Source organism: Poecilia mexicana, unplaced genomic scaffold (genome assembly GCF_051168715.1).
Source record: "Poecilia mexicana isolate PSO_F unplaced genomic scaffold, ASM5116871v1 scaffold_3, whole genome shotgun sequence".
NCBI classification, from domain to species: domain Eukaryota; kingdom Metazoa; phylum Chordata; class Actinopteri; order Cyprinodontiformes; family Poeciliidae; genus Poecilia; species Poecilia mexicana.
Genome location: NW_028263372.1, coordinates 24,595,558 through 24,609,862, shown reverse-complemented (window position 1 = coordinate 24,609,862; position 14,305 = coordinate 24,595,558). Strand labels below are relative to the sequence as shown.

At 36.6% G+C, this 14,305-nt stretch overlaps 1 protein-coding gene across 1 annotated transcript; it reads left to right on the top strand.

Moving 5' to 3' along the window:
• The first annotated feature begins 1,540 nt into the window (after positions 1 to 1,540).
• tacr2 (tachykinin receptor 2) lies at positions 1,541 to 12,099 on the top strand. Its single transcript, XM_014995478.2, has 7 exons — positions 1,541 to 1,730; positions 3,427 to 3,722; positions 9,750 to 9,944; positions 10,826 to 10,976; positions 11,075 to 11,194; positions 11,277 to 11,353; positions 11,431 to 12,099. The coding sequence occupies exons 1-7, from the start codon at positions 1,596 to 1,598 to the stop codon at positions 11,720 to 11,722; spliced, it is 1,266 nt and encodes a 421-aa protein (XP_014850964.1). The 5' UTR covers positions 1,541 to 1,595; the 3' UTR covers positions 11,723 to 12,099.
• Positions 12,100 to 14,305: the final 2,206 nt, after the last annotated feature.

Below are 14,305 nucleotides of genomic sequence, written 5' to 3'. Positions count from 1 at the left end.
TTTCTGCCGCTGAGAGAAAACCACTGCGCATGTCCTGGAGCGCCGCGCGCGAGCGAAAGGTGGGGAGGGGAGGGGGAGGGAGAGTGAAAGGTGGGGAGGGTGGGGGGAGTAACACGTAGTTGCTTGGATTTTAATTGGTGTTTTGCATCCACTGAAAACAAAGATGTTAACAAATAAACTGGACAGTATGCTACACGTTTAGTGATATTTTCACAGCTGCGGTCTCGACTGGTCTTGAAATAAAATGCCGAGTCCTCAGAGCCCAAGACCAAGACAAGACCGAGACCAAATGCAGTCGAGTCCGAGACGAGACCGAGACCATCAGAAAACGGTCTTAAGACTGGACTCGAGACCAAGACCGATCTCGAGTACCACAACACTGATAAACGTAAAGCTCAAAGGAAACAAGCATTCATGCAGTTTTAATAACTCAAACACACAAACCTGGACAGCAATCAAAAGAATTGATCCAAAGCTCAAACAATGCTAAAGGTAAGGAATAACATAAAACACATGCATGCAGATTACACTGAGGTTTGCTTCAAGCCCTAAAAAGAGTCTTATCACGCTCTTTGTATGCTGAGTGAGTAATCTTCTTCTGCTGACTTAAATATTATTATTATTATTATTATTATTATTATTATTATTATTATTATTATTATTATTATTATTATTATTATTATTAAATATTTAACTAGACACAATTAATGGAGCTAAAATCTCCTCACAGCTCTTGTGTGATATATCGAATGTAAACATCTGAAATGCCATTCATTCCCACATTCACACTTTGGGAGCCGGCTGATGACACTTTCTCCCCGTGGTTTTTGCTCTGTGCGCGTGGATTAAGCCTCAGCGCACGCGGCTCTGCGCCGCAATGTCCGCGCGTCTCGCAGTGGAGGAGCGCGTCAAAGCTTGTAACACATTCCAGCAGAGAGAAAGCGAGAGACGCAGAGCCGGCGTGTTTGTGCGAGAGCGGGAAGAAATGCATGAATGAATTCTTGGTCAGACCTGAGTGCCCATTACGCACATGGCGTTTCGTTTTCCACCGTTATCAGCTATGGAGCGGAACATCTGGGGTTAGTTCTCACGATATAATCGGGCTACGGAGAGGTAAGACAGATAACACTAAGAATGTGTTTTTATGTGTTTGAGTCTTTGCTGCAGACATCCACTTTCTGCACAAACTGGAAAATTAAAATTTTTTTATGTGTTTTAGATCAAACAAAGAGGAACAGTTTCTAATAATAAACAAATAACAGGGAAAACCATTTAAAAATACAATTAGACTATTAACTTCACAAATAAATTGTGGCATGTTTATTATCCGAATTTATTATTTTAATTTAAATAAAGACAGGAGTGTGATGGATGAACACAGACCATTTCTCTAAATCATTTTAAAGACTTTGAAATATTTGTTGCATGCAAGAAAGATAAATTGCAACGTGAATTTGGATTCCTGAAGCCGTTCATTTCCTAATGAGAGCTCCTTCATGAGGACGGGCTGTCCGCCACCCATTGTTCCTCATTACGCACAGCAAACTCGCTGTTATCCATAAACTTTCTGCCACCAGGTGACAGAGGGAGTGAGAATGGATGCCGAGAGTCTTATTAAACACTTCCAGCGAGACCCGGAGGCCACTTTAATGCCGCTGTCAGTCACCTCTGACTGGCTGGACGACGGAAACGAGACCACCGGGAACCAGTTCCAGCAGCCCGACTGGCAGGTGAGAGAGGACGCAATGAGTGAATGAGTCATTCATCAAGAAGTCAAATTATTTCAATATTTCCGTTCAAAAAGTAAAGACAGAGTGTCGATGACTCAAATTAGTTCCTCGAATGATTGTTGAGACTAATAAAAAAAATAATTTTTAATAGAAATTGTCTGAAATAGACAGGTGATGATGTAGCAAATATCCTGCTTCTTTTTCAATGTTATGTTGTTGTTTCACTCAACTTTCCACTAACAGGCTAGTAACCAGTTGATCAGCTGGTTTGTGACGTCACTGTCGTATTGCGCGGTTTTGTAGGTGGTCCAAAATGCAGACGGGAACTTGGAAACATTTTTAATGGAGAGGCAAACTTAAAGATACCTGGATGGTTGCAAATAATAACACATGAAAATCCAACAGAAGGAGCCAGCGGAGAATAATGAGGTTAATAAACAGACAAAAATGCTAATAATGATAAAAAAAACCCCTCAAAAAAGATTCTAATTACACACTGTAAAAAAAGAATCTGATTTAAAGAAAAATACCAGCAGAATTTTATCATATTTATACAGTAAAAACCTTGTAAATATGGATATAAATACAGATTTTACCATATTTATATTGTTAAGTTCTGGCAACCACAGTTGCTGGTATTTTACCGTAAATTGGAAAAAATTTTTTTTTTACAGTGCAGGTAAATGAATCCAGCTGGGGAAGGGAGCAAAGGAAAGGGTGAGTGTAAAAACAGACAAAAAGAAAATGGAGGGAGAGAAAGGAAATCTGTACAGAAAGAGAAATAAAACTAAATCTGACAGAACAAATCCCAAAAATATCAAACAATAAGAAAAAAATAAACTAACACAAGGAATTAGCTAAAATGGGAAGATATAAGAAAATAATAAAGACCAAAACAGAAAATAACTGAACTAAAATGTCCAAACAACAACAGTTAATAATCATTCATTATTTCTGTGTTAAGATGTATATTTTAGGATCTTGGATTGTTTGAACTTGGTTTTGTCATTTTTTGTGTTCCTTAGTTTTCATTTCTACTTCAGCTCTTCCTTGGCTAGCTCTGGGTTCATGTTTATTCCTTGTCCCTCTGGTTTAATCATTCTATTTATTTACTCACTCTGTGTGCCTCCTGCTCCCTTCACTCACACCTGCAACCCATTAGCTCATCAGCCTCTGTCCTTTGTCTCAACATTCAGCCTCCCAGTAGTTAAGCTTCTCATTTTCGGCTGCCCCTTGCCGGATCCTTTCGTCTAACTTCACTTCCTCGTTCCACTGCGTGTCCTCCTCGTGCTCCTTTACCTGGTTGTTCATTGCATCTATTATTGATCTTTTTCTCTGGCTCCTTTGTTTCTTTGTAAGTTTTTGACGTTTTGTCATTAAATGATATTCAGTCGCCACCTCCGTCTCTGCATTTGGGTCCAACATCAATCATTTAACACATCATGACAGGATAATATTTTAATTTTAAAAATAACTGAATTTGCAAATTCATTAAAAGTAGCAGAAATAATCACTTCATATCACATTGTGTGTGTTAAAAACACAAATTAAGTCGATTTACTGAAATAAATACACTTTCTGATGATCTTCTAATTTATCTGGATTCGTCTGAAAGAGGCAGATTGTAACTGATAATGGTTCAACTCTTCGTTTCCCAGTGTTCTCCTGATCATCTTCCTCCTCTTCTTCCTCTCAGGTGGCTCTGTGGGCCATCGCCTACTCCCTCATCATCCTGGTGTCCATCACCGGGAACGTCACGGTAATCTGGATCATCCTGGCTCACAGACGCATGAGGACTGTAACCAACTACTTCATCGTCAACCTGGCCTTTTCGGATGCCTCCATGGCAACGTTTAACACCCTCTTCAACTTCGTCTATGCGCTTCACAATGACTGGTACTTCGGCCTGGGCTACTGCAGATTTCAGAACTTCTTCCCCATCATGGCCATGTTTTCATCAATATACTCAATGGCTGCCATCTCAGTGGACAGGTGAGATAATATGTAAACTATCAGCTCATTCATGCTTGTCGATGTGCCATAATAAAAGCACTTGGTCTCTTTTTGGTAATGTGGGAGCTGCTTTGTTAGTAGACATACACTGCAAAAACACAAAATCTAACCAAGTAGTTTCTAGTGCAAATATATCAAAACAAAATTCAGTGTCTCAAAGAAAAATCACTGCAAAAACACAAAGTCTTAAGTATTTTTGTCTAGGGTAAATATCTTAGTACACTTGAAATACAACAAAACTAACTAACAAGTAACTTTTCAGCAAGAAATAAGATCTTATTTTAAGTTAATAATTCCTTTGTATTGATGAAAAAGCCCTAGCTACATTGGAAGATTAATTTACGTATAATATGGGAAAAATGCCTTGTAAGTGAAATAATCTGCCAGTGGAACAAATACTTTTTCATCCATATTAAGGAATTATTTACTTAAAAAAAGCTCCTATGTCTTCCTGAAAAGTTTCTTGTAAGTTAGTTTTGTCTTATTTCAAGTGCACTAAGTCATTTACACTAGAAACTAGACCAAAATACTTGGTAAGATTTTATATTTTTGCAGTGACATCAGCCGACTAAAAACTACTTCCATGTACTTTACAGTATGCTTGGCTACAGATGTGTTAGGATCCTCAATTAAAGTGGAATAAACCCAGGACAAAAACAGATGAGTTTCATATTGTGGGGGGTTAGTTTATAAGTAATTAGATTTTTAAATCTTGATATTAGTGACATAATCTGTCAATGGAGAACTTTTACATCAAAATCAAGGAATTGTTTACTTAACACAAGCCTCTGTACCTTGCTGAAAAGTTACCTGTAAGTTAGTTTTGTCTTACTAGAAACTAGACAAAAATACTTGGTAAGATTTTGCTTTTTTTGTGTGTGTGTCAACAATGGCAAACAATTTTACTCAAAAGTGCAGAATTGAATTGGGAAAAAAAAAAAAACCACATAAAAACTAACTACGTTCTTTTGCTTCTTTTCTCATTTGTTTTGCTCACAATGCAAAATTTCACTTCAAATCAAAGCTTTATTTTTTAAATGTTGGCATTCGAGGCAACTGGAACATATTAGATTTATGAAGAAGAAGCCTTTTCATGTTTCAGTTTGCACATTTTCTTCTTAGATCACATAGCACCTCTTTGTGAAAATCATTTAGTTACACTTTATGAGCAGAATCACTTGAAATTATGTTAAGCAGCAGCCATACAAACTAAGCTGCAGCATGGAGGAGATGTGGGTCAACACACAGCTGCAACACAGATGTTATTAATGCTTACTGAAGCGTGGATGGTCAGTCTGCTGATGGTGAGTCTGTGCTCTCTGTATCGCCTATGCGTTCCAAGTTACAACTTTAAATTCACTGCAGAGTAAAGGTTCATATTTCTATTTAATTCTGTGTGTTTTCCCAGAACTAATTCACACCAAATTTTGTCTGAAGGAACTTCACTAAAGAACAGTTGGACAGTAAATCAATAATAATATACATGGTGATAGGCACGCGGTCAATATCAATTAGTAATACATCTGCTACAATATTCAATATGGGATATTTATTAAACTCTGATCCAGAACCGCACAGCATTCTGGGAGATGTAGGCAAAAGGAAAGACTTTAGCCACTCAAACGCTCGCGTCCAGCTAAGCTAGGTTGGTGGAATCAACTCACTCTCTCACTCTTCTGTTACCTAGCAACTCACTCACTCTTTGGTTACCTAGCAACGACTTGTTTGGTAACTGGCACAAATAAAAAGCAGTTTAAGGTTTTGCTTCAGTTGGCTCATAACTGCTTAAAAATAAAAACACAACAGTGTGGAGTGAAAACTGTGGATAAAAGAGGAAAGGTCATGCTACCAGTTTGGCAGTACTTCAGATATTTAAAACAAAAAGCTAATCAATTATTATTGGTAGTAACTGATATGAAATGCTTACATTGTGGTATGTTTTTCAGCCGTATTGTCCAGCCCTATCTGGGAGTTTGAAAAGAAAGAACATAAATACAACAAACATGGATGCCTTGTTTCAGAAGTACTTTCTATGTTAGATTTATGCAGCCAAAAGTGACTTTACATTTAATCTGCCACTCTTTAAATTGCAGAGTTAAAGTCAACATTATTTGTGTTATTTTGATGAAACCAACCTTGGGTCAAATATGAATAAATCCAGATTTAACCCAACAAGCGTTGTTCTATACATTTGACTCAATACTGAGTTAGAGTTTCTCTCCAAAAAATGGCTTAAAGTTAAAATGAATGTCCCAGAGCTGCAGGCCTCTGTCTCCAGCAGGCAATTAAATAGGTAGGGTGCACTATGGATGGGGCATCCCAGGGAAAATGATGGTGCACTTTTACCCTGGGGCAATTTATAGAGGCCACTGACAAACAGTTGAATGTGGGAAACAAAATTAATGGTCAACGTAAAATCCTCGACCACTTTCTTGGTTCTTTTTAATTTCAGAACTGCCCTCATTGTTTGTGGCAGACATTTAACAAGGTGCCTCTAACGTTCCTCAGAGGTTCTGGTCCATTTTGACTTAATGGTATCACAGAGTTGCTACAGATTTGTCAGCTGGACATCCATGACACCGATGTCTAGTTCCACCACATCCCAAAGGTGTTTGATTGTATTTATAGTTGTGGATTTCTTAATACGGGGAACTCTTAGTTATGATCAGGAAACCAGTTTAAGTGGACTGGTGGAAGCAATCATCAGATGATGGGTAGGCTGTGGCCGTAAAGAGATAGAGATGGTTAGCAGCAGTACTCGGTTGTGGTGTTGCTCTAAGGGATAATAATGCCCATGTACAAATATGCCACACACTATTACACCACTACAGACTGAATTACCGACATATGACAGGATGGATCTATGATTGGTTTTCTGATTTTCTGGCCCGTTCTGATCCCACTATCTGAATGCCGCAGCTGAAATTGAGACTCATAAAACCAGGCAGCATTTTTCTAATCTGTTTTTTCCAGTTTTGATTAACCTGTGTGTCAAGCTGTTTTTACTCTTTTAAGCCACTTTTGCTTCTGGCCAGACTTGAAAAGGTTTGCTTCCTCCAGAAAGACAATTCAACTCAGCAACATTTTCTTACTCATCTGTTTTCTTTTGGGATGAGTCTTGCCAGCAGGGTAACATTAGTAGGTTGATAACCTACAGAGACAAAAAAACCCCCACTAAACATCAGAAATAACAATAAGCTCATTTTGATTTTTAATATCTAACTAGTTTCTTAAGTCATTTTTTAAATAATTTACTTTTGACTAAACAGTGAATGAAACCAGTAAACAAACTAAAGCATATTAGTAATATGTGTTCAAACACATTGAATCAAGCAATCAGAAAAAATTTAGTTTTCCTGAATTAAACATGAACCATGTAAATTTTGAATAATGTCCATTATTACAAGTTTGTTCTTCCTGGTAAAGTAAAGTTATTTCTTTCCACTGTCGCCATATACTTACTGAAGGAGGAGGGATAGGTGCAAAGTTAGTGACTCAGTGGAATTGGTCGGGCTTCCGATTGATAACGTTTTGATAATTTCCAAGATTTTACTGCCCTGGTTTGCAAGTTGTACCAAACTGGCTCTGAATAAAACATAATTTCAACATCTTTATATGACGGAACTGATCTAATGATACAAATGATGATTTTCAGGGGAGTTTCAGGTGAAACGTCTTTAGATTATTCTTTTTTCTTTAGTTAAATAAACTCTCATAATACAATTTAACTGAATTAACTCAACAGCCTGGGTTACAATGTTTGATCAAAACTGTCCAACTCCAATCCCTTCAGAAAAAAGCAGCAAATTAGAGAAATAACATTTTTTATGATGTAAAGGTTTGAACTCCTCTTTTGACAGCATGGTAGACTCTCTGTATTTAGGAGAAGTAGAATATTTTGTTAAGGAGACAAAAACAGAGTGCTTTTTTTAATGGTTCAGAGCACATGTGAGATGGAAAAAAAGACTGGATGATTTACAGTAGAAAGAGTTTCTTACAGAAAAACAAGGGGAAGATTCAGAGTGTCTACAACAGGAACTGTCACGTTCGGCACATTTTAAACTGAAACATTGTAAACCAAGCGCTGAACCCCGGCTGTTCATTGGTTGTACTGTACTGTTGTTTTGGAAAAGACCAAAAGGCCATGAATGAAAAGATATTTTTATAACAATGTTTCAAGATAATGAAGATGGTTTTCTCATAATCTCTGTGAAGTATGAACAAAGTTTCAAGATTTTGGATGAACATATCTGGAGAGAAAAAAATTCTCCTTATACCTCAAAAGCATTGCAAAGTCAAAAGAGCTAAAAAGGTTTCTTCTCAAGAGTTAAGAGCAACTTATTCAAGCTGAAAATGTTACACCAAGAAGCAACCAGCAAACCAAACTACCGTCATTCACTCAGGGATAATGAGTGAAGACGCTCCAGCACAACACAAAAATGGCTGATTTTCGCACTTTAATCTTCTAGTCATCTTGATCTGAATGCACAATTAGATTTTTGGTTATCCAAAGACAAAACAGAAATGATCACTTTTGATCTCGACCAAATCTCATCACAATAATTTCATGCTCTGCCAGTCTCAGCCTCCATAGATTTAAGCATGAAGCCAGTCCTTTATTGGAACACGTTTAATTTATCTAAAACAACAGTGCAAAGTATTTTAAAATGTGCTTGGAGTGAATGTTTTTATTAAGACACTTCAAGTACACTTTAAAAATAAATTATATGTAGTTTTGAATTATTCTTTAATCACAGCGGCAGTCCACTTTCTCCAGGGAGAAAACCCCATTATTCTCATGATTTTTACATAAGAGGACTCCTCAAATAGAGTTATTATTCAGCCAGGTTAAAGAGTGACATCCAAGCAGAATGTAAAAGAAAAGAAGCCATAGATTATGAAAAGCAAGAAAAACACATGAAAACACACAATCACAGCTGCTGAACGCCTTGAAGAAGGATGTTAAAAACATGTCGCCTTTATGCAAATCAAATTACGCAATATCTCACCTCATTAGTCATGAAACACTCACGCTGTCTGCCCTGAATGGTTCAGATGTGTGATTCACAGGCTTAGCCTAATGATTAGAAACGTCTGAATCCTAATGCTGAAAACGTCTAGTATTCTTCTTAATTTTCACAATATACATTGTTCTGACCTCTTTACATGCTAAGTATAATTTGCATCATTGGTGACTTATTTACAATTATATGTTAAGCATAACTGACATGATTTTTATTAAAATTATTCACTGAATTTAACATGATTGTACGTAATTACAAAAAGGTGAAGTGCAACATATTTAAGCATGATTTATTTTGGAGAGAGGAAGTCTTTTATTTTGAAGAATACTTAACAGAATCTAGTTTTGTCTTTCGTCACTATCTTGCCTTCGGTTGCTAGGATACGAACAGCCGTTGCAGTTAACTGCTGTCGCCGTTGTTTGTTCAATAAAAACGGGACAGAAAATGTTCAGCGAAAGACGTGAGCCTCCGTCATGATTGAAGAAACTTTTTCTACTTAATGTACACTGTAAAGCAAAAACGTCTCTAATTTCTCTAATAGCGGCAGCTGTGCTTATGTGCTTACAGTATTTTACCGTATATATACAATTTTTACCGTCTTTTACGTATAAATACGGATTTTTACTGCGTTTGTACGGTGAAATTCTGACGTATATACGGATTTCACCGTATTTAAACGCCAGAATAGGGATGTTCTTCTGGCTCTGGGCCTTGGACGGTTGGCACAAGGCCTGTTCTCCACAAGATTTGTGGAGAACAGGACTAATTGTCCTGTCAACAGATTTACACCACCTAGAGTCACCATGCCATTGCCTGGCCTGTTAATTTATATGCCATATTTTGGGAGTTTTGCATTTGCAGCTGCAGTTTTTCAATTAACTTGAGGGAGTGTTTGTAATTAATGTCTGTCCAGACAGAATATAGTCTTTAGGGAATCCTGTTTCTTACTTTAAAATAATTATTTCCTCTGGTTCTTTTAAAGGTACATGGCGATCATCCACCCGCTGAAGCCTCGCCTCTCCTCCACCTCCACAAAGGTGGTGATTGCCCTGATTTGGATTGTGGCCTTCTCGCTGGCTTTCCCTCAGTGCTACTACAGCGTAACAACATTTTACTACCCCAGGACGGTGTGCATGGTCGACTGGCCGGATGATTACGGAGGAACCCACCAGCTAAGGTGAAAGAGGGAAACAAATGAAAAACACACACAGGGAGAGTCAGAGTCAGATTTCTATGTGTGTTTTATGTATTTATGCACAGGATTTAGAGGGTGTTCGAGGGTTTGGTTTCTTTTTCTGTGTGCATGTCAATTGCCTCTCTACTTCCTCTATATGCAGAGGTGGGTAGAATACCTCAAAATGGTACTCAAGAAAGAGTAGCACTACTTCCACATGTTTTTACTCAAGTAAAAGTAAAAAGTAGCTGTCCGAGAAATAAGACTAAAAAGTATTTGGTAAAAAGTCTCCTAAAGTCCTGAGTAACTGATCATTTAATAATTTAATATTAAAAAATTACATCTTCAGACAGACCAAATTATGAGGTTAAGAGGAAATTTTGGTAGTTTAAAGAACCAAAATGTCAATATATAAGTAGCAAAAAATAACAAAATTAGATAAAAGAAAACATTTTTCCCAATAAGTTTCTTTCAATAAAAAACTTGTGAAACTTTAACAGAAACTGCAGCTGTGTGTCTTTTTCTGGTGATTTTCTTTTTTTGGTTAAAACATGTTTATTTTTCATTCAGTGGGTAGAAAATCCAGAAATTTTACTCAAGTAAGAGTAAAAAATACTTCATATTAAAATTACTCAAGTAAGAGTAAAAAATACTTCATATTAAAATTACTCAAGTAAGAGTAAAAAATACTTCATATTAAAATTACTCAAGTAAGAGTAAAAAATACTTCATATTAAAATTACTCAAGTAAGAGTAAAAAATACTTCATATTAAAATTACTCAAGTAAGAGTAAAGCGCACAGTGTTGTAAAAATACTCCTGTTAGTACTTTTCCAGGTAAATGTAAGTGAGTAACCGTAACGCAGCTCTGTCTCTGTGTCCAGTTACCAGTTTGCGGTGATATTGCTGATCTACTTGCTCCCCCTGCTGGTCATGTTGGTGACCTACAGTTTAGTGGGTCGCTCGCTGTGGGGCGGACACATCCCCGGAGAGGCGACCGAGCATTACCACAGCCAGATTACAGCCAAGAGAAAGGTCAGCCTGCTTCCATTCTCTGACTCTTGGTCATTTTATCTGATTTTAAGCTGATGCCTCATTCATTTGTTCTGCATCTGTAACTTTCCGTGCTGCAGGTGGTGAAGATGATGGTGGTTGTGGTGGTGACTTTTGCCCTCTGCTGGCTGCCTTACCATGTCTACTTTATTCTGGGGTCGTTTAACAGAGACATTTATAAACAACATTACATTCAGCAGGTTAGATGCAGATTTTCTGTTTAATGTGAGTTAATTATTTCATAATATAACAAAAACTCATCTCTTGCCGTCTCTTTGTCAGGTGTATCTTTCTATTTTCTGGTTGGCGATGAGTTCGACTATGTATAATCCAATTATTTACTGCTGTTTGAACCAAAGGTAGAATTTCTAAATATTTTAGCCATTTTACGCTAACAGTACGAGCTTTTGGAAACATTTCCCTCTCCTTTCTTCAGGTTTCGGGCCGGTTTCCGTCACGCTTTCGCTTGGTGTCCCTTCATCAAAGTGTCAGAGGAAGACAAGATGGAGCTGCAGTACACGCACACCTTCAGAGTCACGGTGACGCGCAGCCGCCGCAGTGACACCTCAAACACGCACGCCTCCATCAAAGCATGCAACGCAAACTCAGAGAAAGACGCTTGCTTACAGCGGAAAAAGTTCCCATGCAGCATTCAAAACTCCAATGTGATTACGAAGCAAGATGACTCCAGAAACCCAGCGTCTACGACAGTGGCGCACGACCTCTGACCTCTGAGCAGCATCATGTTGAAAACACAGCAGAAAGAGCAGGAGCTGTGGAAATCTATTGAGTGCTGTTTGTAAAGTTACAGAGTAAAAACTAAAAATATGTTTGATTTATTCAGCCTGACAGAGAAAACAAATATAATCATTTCAACATCATATTTTCACCATGTTGTTCATACATTAATGTCAGAGGTCCAAACTAAATATTTAGTTTACAAGCTAAATATTTAGCAACTGAGATATTTAATTAGCAAGCTATAGATTTAGTTTAAAAAATATGAAATTGAAATGTTTAGTTTGGAAATTAAAAGTTTAGCTTTGAAAATAAATATTTAGTTTGGAAAATAAATATATAGTGCGGAACTAAATATTTAATTAGCAAACTAAATAATTAGCCTCCTAACTAAATATTTAATTCACAAGCTAAATATTTTGTTCAAAAACAAAATATTTAGTTTTCAAACTAAAAGTTTATTTTAAATATTTTAAAATATTTAATATTTAAAAATATTTAGTTTAAATGTTTTAAATTAAATATTTAGTTTAAATATTTGGTTTAAATATTTTAGTTTTTAAAGTAAATATTTAGTTCTTAAGCTAAATATTTATTTTTAAAATTAAATATTTAGTTTGGACCAACTGGCATTTTTAAAAATGTGACCAACATGGTGGAAATATGACTGAAAAAAATGTACACTCACATTTTGTCTCTATGGAAGGCTAAATTAACCAAAAATATTGCTGTAATTTTTTTTATTTACTGTGTAACTTTACAAACGGCAGCCCAAAGAAATCAACAACATAATGAAGGTGTTCTTGTTTTTCCTCATGATGTTGGTGAATCTCTTGCTCACATTGTGCAGGGATTTGGAAAAGTATTAACACCCTTTGTTTCTCACATTTTGACTCTTTACAGCCATACATTTTGCAGCATTTTAGTGGGATTTTTTGCGACGAATCAACATTAAATGTTGCATAATTGTGATTCCTAGCGGAGTGTGAGTCAGATCTGGTTTTTGGGGTCCCACAGGGCTCTGCTGTAGGTCACCTCATATTACAAGTGAAGCATAGAAAACTTCAGAAATAAAGCTAATTTCTAAAATTGGTTTTATATTTAAAAGCATTGCTAGATTCTATAGTTTATATTGTTGTTATTAGTATGTGAATCTATAGCTGCGTGTTGCAGACTCCTGGTTGAGGAGAACCGCCATGTGTGGTGTGTCTGTTTCAGATTATTATTATGAGTTTTTCCATCTTGTTTTGATCTGTGCTGCATCGTTATCTCTGGCCTGTCTGCTGCGTTCCTCGCTCTTGTTTGTCTCTCTAACAAACCTCGGATGCCTTCATAGAAGACCTAGATCTACTCTAGAAGTAAATCAAATAGAGACTGATTCTGTTGGTGTCCATAGAGATCATTTCTATTCACTAATGAGGTTGCACCGGATTTTATTTAGGGGTTTAACAGTAAAGGGAAGTTGATCCATACATACCCCACACATTTCAGATTTTTGTTTGGTTAACATTTTCTTGGCATTTTCGTCACAATTATGCACGACTTTGTGTTGGTCTGTTGTGTAAAGTCCCAGTGAGACACAGTGAGGTTTGTGGCTGTAATGTGACAGAATGTAAGCACGTTGACTGCATGCGGACGATTTTGTTCTGGATGTGAAACGGGGAGAAGCATGGTGCAAACTGAAAGCCACAACCTTCCTGTGAAATGCTGACCTTTGAACTACAGCGTTCATTTAGTGTTTACATTTGTAAAATACTGTATATAAGAGACAAAAAGACTAAATGTGGCATTGTGAAGTTTGTTGCTGTGTGAAAATAAGTGTCTTTATGCTTCTGGACAATTTCACTTTTATTCTCTCTCTCCAGCTGTAAACTTTGACATTTTGGTGTTGCTTTTAAAAATTGTAGTTTCTGATTTCACAGGGAAAGTTGAGTGCTGTTGGAGCCAAACTTTTAGGTAAGCCTAATAATCACTGACGTGCTTTAACGTGTTGCAACACGTTTTTCCAGCTCTATTTTCTCCCATCAGCTGCTGCAGCTCCAGCTCAGTAAAACTTTAAATCCCCTTGCAAAAAAAATCACATCGATCAACAAAGATGTTGCTTTTTATAAATAAAATTCATCAAAATATGTGGAGGAAAAAATCTGTACAATGCTCATAACTATCTAATTAGCATACATCAGTGATATTTATTTATGGTGCAGTCAAAAAAATGTATATCATTTTTATGGCCAGATTTTAAGAAAAAGTTACTTGTTGAGGCTATTAATGTCTAAAATAGCTATGTAAATATCAATATTTGACCTGTGATTATGTTTTGATGACGTTTCAGAATGTTGAATAAAATTCATGGAGCTTTACATCAATGTTTTTTTTATTATTGTGGCCAACATGCACAATAATGTTTGCTATTAATGACAATTCATTTAATAAACGCATCATTCAGGAGTGTAAGTGTGAATCATACAGCTAGGATATTGAACAAAATTAAAATATAATAAATCAACATCTGAGGGTAAAAGCCTGGGGAAGAAAGTGAAAATATCTTCTCAGAAAAGGTTAGTCACTTTCAT